This window comes from Necator americanus, chromosome I, assembly GCF_031761385.1.
Source record: "Necator americanus strain Aroian chromosome I, whole genome shotgun sequence".
NCBI lineage: Eukaryota > Metazoa > Nematoda > Chromadorea > Rhabditida > Ancylostomatidae > Necator > Necator americanus.
This window is the reverse complement of record NC_087371.1, coordinates 2,188,005-2,195,872: the sequence shown is the minus strand read 5'-3', so window position 1 is coordinate 2,195,872 and position 7,868 is coordinate 2,188,005. Positions and strand designations below refer to the sequence as shown.

The window sequence follows — 7,868 nt, the reverse complement described above, 5'->3', positions numbered from 1 at the left end:
AGATTTCTCAATGCTCAGCGTGTCAGCGAATGAAAACGGCTCTGTATCTGGATCACCAGCGACATTATAGCTGATATGAACTACACACACACAATATCAGGCAGTTATAGGTGTCAGAGCGGTACAAGTGACAAGAACTCATTCGTTATCGACGAACATTCATTCATATTTTTCGCTGAAGGATTCCTTTCGAGAATCCAAAACACGATCAACATCTTCCTTGCCAATATTTCTGTTTCATGAGCCGTATAAAGCATTTCACATCGTAATCGTTTCTGTTGTGGGCCTCATGTCTATGCCTTCCTAGTGGTGTTATCAAACTTTTTCGTCGTTTTCCTGCCATGTGTTCATAAGTCCTCACTCCAGCATTCCTACCGATTTTCTCCAACATAAATCCCATAACATATCAAGCACTCAATCTCATACCCCGGCTTCTCTGGGCATTCGTCTATCTTTCCTTAAAAAAATAACACATTTTTCACAGATGCTTATTAATCGTATAATCTCTTCCTAACAAGCTGGCTTTTAATGTCCATAGGCACATTATTAGAAAACATAAACAAAAGTATGCCAAGGTTTCAAGACCCGAGAACGTTCGAACTCTAATGCTCTGTGTTGATCAATCACTTTCCTCGACACCGACGCGTTCGAATTCAATCCAGAATCGTAGAGCTCTACGAACACCAATACTATACAGCGATAACAGTTATATTTCTGAAAATATTTTAAGTGTATAGAATGCGGCTATGTACTATAAAAAAGTGAGAATATACCTGAAATAAGTAGAAAAATTGGAAAAGAAGGAAAATTACTATTACGGTGTCGTAGTGCTTCTAACATGCAAACTATACTTGACTAATTTTATCGTTATAACTTTTAAAGAGAACTCTTGCCCCATGAAATAAAAATTATGAAAGACCATCAAGATGAAGTGGTCAGCGCTGATCAATCCATCTAAAATGGACCACCGTGCTCTGCCGCAATTCGGGTTGATTTAAGCGGTGTCCAACCATCGACGTACAACCTTTGGCAGCGGAAACTTCCTTCCACTGCGCTATTTCCGCCCAAGATTTTTTTTTTTCAGATTAAAACAATGCTTAATATCTTCATAGTGTGTGAAACTCCTTATTTCCAACTTCCAAAATTGCCACAGAAATGGATATTTCTCCACTTCCGCAAAGCATCTCTCTTTTGGAAATTTTAGTGTCCACAGTTTTATTCATGTATTAGGTTGAATATGAATCGAATCTGACATAGGTCACATTCTATTGGTATTTTTTTATGTGTTTTCCACAATAATGTTGCTTTGTACTCGATGAAGAGTGTTGAGCTATGAAGAAGGAAGAACACAAGACGCCTCAAGGACGAAGGACTTTATGCGCAACTGTTTTTCTAATCATCATACTGGTCTCCACATAGATCACATGTTCTTCTGCAGCCAATTTCGGCTACGTACTGCCAGTCGCCTCTGCAGTTGTATTTCCGTTCTATCGTATCGCAAGCCCGCTTTGGCGCTTCATCAACACATTCCTGAAGCAGTATAATTAAGCTTCCACGTCCGAAAGAATTTCATGAAGTTACCCTAGCCAAAACAGTGTCCTGTGAGAAGACATTAAGTAGAAGAAGTAGGGTGGTGAGCAGGTAAAGGAGCATTTTGATTTTAGCAATGGCTACTAACCAGAATATGGTTCTATTTTATACGATCGATGTATGAAAAATGAAAAGTCAAAATCACGAATCACTCGCAGATATGCATAAAATCTTTCCCTATTTGAATAATAACAGTTTTATGGGTTTTATTCGGTGAAATTATGCCTTTCGCTTGTTTGTCTTTTCGGAAAAGCTTCCGTTACATCCGTTACGCAGGAAGCAGGCTGTGATTGTGTCCATGTAAATAAACGAATTGGGATCACATGGTCGATCGGTGCTTGACGTTCATCAGTTTTTTATGAATGGAACGTCAACGTTCTACTTCTACTCAGAATCGTAGAACTTTACAAAAAAAACATGTGTGGCTGCTTTTTCTGCATGATCTCATTACCATGATAGTTTTAAGTTCACCATCAAATAATACTGGTTTCAAAAAATACGGCTAGAGTAATTTTGGCTCACGATTAACACACAAATGACAACGGTACATCTTTTCCATCCAGAAAAAAACATGACCTCTAGGAACTCAACTTGAGCATTTTGTATATCTGGTCGATCCTGAACTAGCGTATCAATTAGTGAGGGATCCAATCGATGTATCAGGTCAGTGTCCCTGTTCTTCCGGAGAAATTTACTAACATGTTCTTGACTCTGAATAGACGAAAGTTTTGGTTGTCCCCAGATGGTTTCGAACCGAACCTCAACCGAGCAGGCGCTCCAAGAACTTCTTACTAGTTATTCACCTTTACCCCCTATGTTGAATTTTTTGAGCTTTGCCGAAAACATCATCGTGTGGAATTTATTGAAATTTCACCCATGCACAGTGTAAATAATCAATTTATTTGCTCTACGCTCACCTTTTATTTTCTCTAACATATCCCTAATTCGTAGATTCTCTACTACACAGTTACAGCCTCCTTCCTCCGCATCGGATGGTCTCCCGAACCTTTAAGCCGGCAAAAAGTACCATTTCACAGAACAAAACCCATAAAATTGCTAATATTTGAATAGGGAAAGATTTTATGTATATGCGACATTGATCTGTGATTTAATGTCATTTCGTACATCGATCGTATAAAATTCCAACATATTCCGTTAGTAGTCATAGCTGGAATCGCCAGTAGAAAATGTTCCTTTACCTGCTTACCACCCTACTTCTTCTACTTAACACCTTCACTCAGGACACTGTTTTGGCTGAGGTAACTTCATGAAATTCTTTCACAGTTGGAAGCTTAATTATACTGTTTCAGGAATGTGTTGATGTAGGGCCAAAGCGGGCTTGCGATACGATGAAACGGAAATTCAACTGCGAAGGCGATTGGCAGTTTGCTGCCAAGATTGCCTGCAGAAGAACATGTGGTCCATGTGAAGAACAGTAGAAAAACAATTGCGCATAAAGTTCTTCGTCCTTAAGGCGTCTTGTGTTCTTCTTTCTTCATAGCTCAACACTCTTCATCGAGTTCAAAGCAACATTATTGTGGAAAACACATAAAAACACCAATAGAATGTGATCTACGTCAGGTTCGATTCATATTCAACCTAATACATGAATAAAACTGTGGACACTAAAATTTCCAAAAGAGAGGTGCTTTATGGAAGTGGAGAAATATCCATTTCTGTAGCAATTTTGGAAGTTGGAAATAAGGAGTTTCACACACTATGAAGATATTAAGCATTGTTTTAACCTGAAAAAAAATCTTGGGCGGAAATAGCGCAGTGGAAGGAAGTTTCCGCCGCCAAAGTTTGTACGTCGATGGTTGGCCACCGCTTAAAATCAACCCGAATTGCGGCAGAGCACGGTGGTCCATCTTAGATGGATTGATCAGCGCTAACCACTTCATCTTGATGGTCTTTCATAATTTTTATTTCATGGGAAAAGAAGTTTCTTTAGAAGTTCTAACGATAAAATTAGTCAAGTATAGTTTGAATGCTAGAAGTACTACGATACCGTAATAGTAATTGTTTACCACAGAACATAATACTTCTAATTTTTCTACTTATTTCAGGTATATTCTCACTTTTTTATAGTACACAGTCGCATTATATACACTTACAATATGTTCAGAAATATAACTGTTATCGCTGTATAGTATTGGTGTTCGTAGAGCTCTACGATTCTGGATTGAATTCGAACGCGTCGGTGTCGGGAAAAATGATTGATCAACACAGAACATTATAGTTCGAACGTTCTCGTGTCTTTAAACCTTGGCATACTTCTGTTTATGTTTTCTAATAATGTGCATACAACAACATTAGAAACCAGCTTGTTAGGAACAGATTATACGATAGATAAGCATCTGTGAAAAATGTGTTATTTTTTTAAGGAAAGATAGGCGAATACTCAGAGAAGCCGGGGTATGAGATTGAGTGCTTGATATGTTATATGGGATTTATGTTGGAGAAAATCGGTAGGGATGCTGGAGTGAGGACTAATGAACTCGTGGCAGGAAAACGACGAAAAAGTTTAATAACACCACTAGGAAGGCACAGACGTGGGGCCCACAACGGAAACGATTACGATGTGAAATGCTTTATACGGCTCATGAAACAGAAATATCGGCAAGGAAGATGTTGATTGCGTTTTGGATTCTCGAAAGGAATCCTTCACCAAATAATATGAATGAGTGTTCGTCGATAACGAATGAGTTCTTGCCACTTGTACCGCCCTGTGACCTATAACTGCCTGATATTGTGTGTGTGTGTAGTTCATATCTTATGATTCATATCTATCTAATGTCGCTGGTGATCCAGATAAAGAGCCGTATCTTCAATGTAATGTATGGCTTCCGTTTCCTCTATCTTGAAGGATTGCAACGAAACAATGAACCAGAGTACTGTGGCACTGAATCGAATTTTACGCAGGATTGTTCCAGTTAATCTCCATTTAGACCTCTGAAAACGGCGAAAAAACCGAAACGTCAGGCGAATGACAGTTCCATCAAAGAAAAAAAAAACTTCGTAGGCACACTATTACAAAAAATACGCAAATCACTACATTTTACACAGTAAAAGTCTGGTTTCAGTACACTACTAACACTGAAAGTTTTGGAAGTTAGAAGTACTTGGGTTATTTATACCCAAGGCCGCGATAATCTGCTGAAAAGAAAAAAAGTATCATATCTTACATCAGTTTTAAAATTCTCTTTTTCTTATTTGAAAAATGAAAAGTAAAGAACCAAGGGCTTCTTATATAGATGAGAGAAAATTGATCGAACAGGATGCAAAGGCGCTTAGTAATGTTGTGTCGATGTCTAGGTACTTTATTTGTTTACTTCCAGCTCCTGAACATCCAGTGGAACACGTGTAAGACTATGTTCAATGTATATGGTTTCCCTTTCCACTATCTTGAAGGATTATCGAAACACTGACTCAAGATAGTGTGGTACTTAATGGAATTGTGCGTAGGATTGTTCCAGTCAACCTCTATTTAGGCCTCTGTAGACGGATCTGACTCTATGAACTGAAAGTCGAGGGTTTCGCAAACCATGCGATTCCGAATTGGCGTTGAAGCACATTGACGCATCCTAAGGGGAATAATCGACGTCAACCACTCTATGCTCTCCCTTTTATTGTTTTTTTTTCTTAATTTTTTTTAGTCGATTGGGTAGAAATCTACCTTGGAAGCTTTTTAGATGGAGATATTCAAACATAGTTACATATGTACTTTAGAGGTACAAAGTACACTGCTACGATACCGTAACCGAGAAATTTAACCGAGAAATTCGTTAATATCCTGGCTGAAATCTGATGCTATTGATTTTTTACCCTACATCAACTATCTATCCAGTTATTTTTTCTCCCAAATATTTACAATTGTTTTTGTCACTGTGTTTGTTAGGATCCGGTACACCACATTATTTTTAGAAAAATAATTACTATTTGTTTTCTCATCTAGCATTTCCGTGTGGATAGTATATTAGCTTAAAGCGATCCTACAAATATAGAAACATGTTTAAAAAAATGTAGGGTTAATTGATACGGTTATACGGTAGGAACAAAAACCTAATGGACCTAATGGAATGAAAAGTAATTGAATTTTCCGTGGATTGTGGTAATCCATATAGCGGACACTGAATCTAATCGAGATATGGAACAGAAAGAAAGACTGGTGCGAAAAGTACAGGGCCGAGAATTTTTGCGAGAAATTACAAACGTGGCGCCTGATTACGTAGAGTGCACCGGAGTGCTTAAATGCCATTTTATTGTTCTCTTTGGCCTAAAAAGTAATTTCTTTTATTTTTAGTTCGGATTTTATGTTGTTACGTAATCCCTCAAATTTCTCCTTAATCCCTTTTCTATGCTTTATGCTTTATACTATATTATTTTATATTTCGTATTATTGAGTTATTTTATGTTAGTATTAGTATTAATATTGTATACACGTTCATTTATGTTCTATTATTTGTATCATCGAGAAGACGACGAAGTATGAAATTTGCGTTTATGATCTCATTTGTAAGAAAAAATCAAATTTTTAAAAATAATTTAATAAAGATATTATGTAAAGCCAAAAATAATAATAAACCCATTTTTAAACTTACGTTTACTCCATGTTGTTGGGATCTGAATGCTGAAAAACACGAAATTGTTAACGCTCATCACTCATCAGTTGGGAAAATCCCGTAATTTTTTTTTTACAAATTTCTAGTGCAATGCAATTTCGTCGCTAAGATTCTCTTTCCCAAGAAAAAAAACTTTGTGGAGATTTTATGGCTTACTTACCGTTATTCGAACGTTTTTACACAGTCCCAACTGAATTGAAGACTTCCATATTTGAAAAAAAAATTAATTAGTAGAATGGGTTTGCTATGGAGAATTTCAAAGACTTAGTTTTGTCCTCGAACAATTTATCGGAGATTTTTTTCTCCGTCAAGAGGTTCACTTGACTTCCAAATTGTTAAATATCTAAAAGTGACAATTGCTATATATCTAAAAGCTTTTAAAAGCAAAGAAAAACAGCTTAACTTGCTGAGGTCCCATATTTCGAGAATATAAATGTATATCCATGTTATACTTCTACAAATAATCCTACGTATCTCTTTGGAAACTTTAGGTAATGCATGTGAATCTTCTATCCGTGCAAAATATATCGCATCAAAAATTTAATATAATATGTTGTCAAATTTATTTTTAATATTGTTCATTTTAATTTAATAAAATATAATAATAATTCTAACATATTTAATTATAATTTTATTAATAATATTTTGTTATTTGTTAATTATTTAAAAGTCTGCTTAGTTTAATCTGTTCGATTAATTCTATTTTTTCTCTATTTTATGCAATAAAAATAAAAATAAAAATAATAATAATAATAATAATAACACAAGAATTTATGCAATGATCTTTAATAATAAATGCAACATTTACTGGTACTGCAAAGTTTTCTCTATAAAACTACAATTCCGTATTTTTGTCGTAACTTACTGCAGTGGATTTTTGCATAAATACATCCATGTGATTCGTGTGTTGACGGGGGGTTTCCCATCTCCATCGCCTCCATCGCGGAGGTGAACAGCCTCGGCCTAATGATTTCCCCTCAACAATCACTTCACATTAATCTCTCTAACCCGGTGTGTGTGGGTGAATGCTGCCACGATATGCGGCGACAGAATATATTCATCAATGTGTTATGTGTACTCTACTTTTGACACCTACGATTGTTCGTAGCGCTTGATGATTGTACGATACGACGCCTTTGGGTACGGTAGAACAGGGTATAAACAAAAAATACCTGGTGAAAAAAAGGGAAATTTCATTTTCGTAGACCTCTGATGGAACTCTTTGAGCTGTGCTTCAATTAAGTTACTCCGTCTTCTCTCTTTCTTTTTGCTTTTCCTCCTTTTCTACTTGTTCTTATCTACTATCCTATTATTATATTATTATATATATTAATTATTATATGTATTATTATATATTATATTACTATATTCTATAATTTTAATATTATTTGGTACTATTACGCTAGTATTTTTCTCCTTTTATTTCATCTATTTCTCATACATTCATGCCTCCACTCTGGAATTCAATTGATTTTGGAGCTTTGTCAAAATCTAAACCCCTAGGTCCTATGAACTCTTAATAGTCAACAGTGACGGGAGACCGTGTTACTAATATTGTTCACTTCAGGACCACAAATCCACAAAGTGGGATCGAATTTTCCCACGAGGCACCTAAGAACGTACCAAATCTGGCAGAAGCAGCGCGTATGCCTGCGC

At 36.2% G+C, this 7,868-nt stretch overlaps 2 protein-coding genes across 2 annotated transcripts; one reads left to right on the top strand and one right to left on the bottom strand.

The window, feature by feature from the left end:
* Positions 1-1,392: 1,392 nt before the first annotated feature.
* Positions 1,393-1,653, bottom strand: RB195_004239 (uncharacterized protein; the record flags this gene model as incomplete). The annotated part of the gene is made up of 2 exons (XM_013439310.2): positions 1,393-1,530; positions 1,582-1,653. The coding sequence occupies 2 exons, from the start codon at positions 1,651-1,653 to the stop codon at positions 1,393-1,395; spliced, it is 210 nt and encodes a 69-aa protein (XP_013294764.1).
* A 1,124-nt stretch (positions 1,654-2,777) lies between these two features.
* RB195_004238 (uncharacterized protein) lies at positions 2,778-3,029 on the top strand (the record flags this gene model as incomplete). Its single annotated transcript, XM_013439311.2, has 2 exons — positions 2,778-2,849; positions 2,901-3,029. The coding sequence occupies 2 exons, from the start codon at positions 2,778-2,780 to the stop codon at positions 3,027-3,029; spliced, it is 201 nt and encodes a 66-aa protein (XP_013294765.2).
* Positions 3,030-7,868: the final 4,839 nt, after the last annotated feature.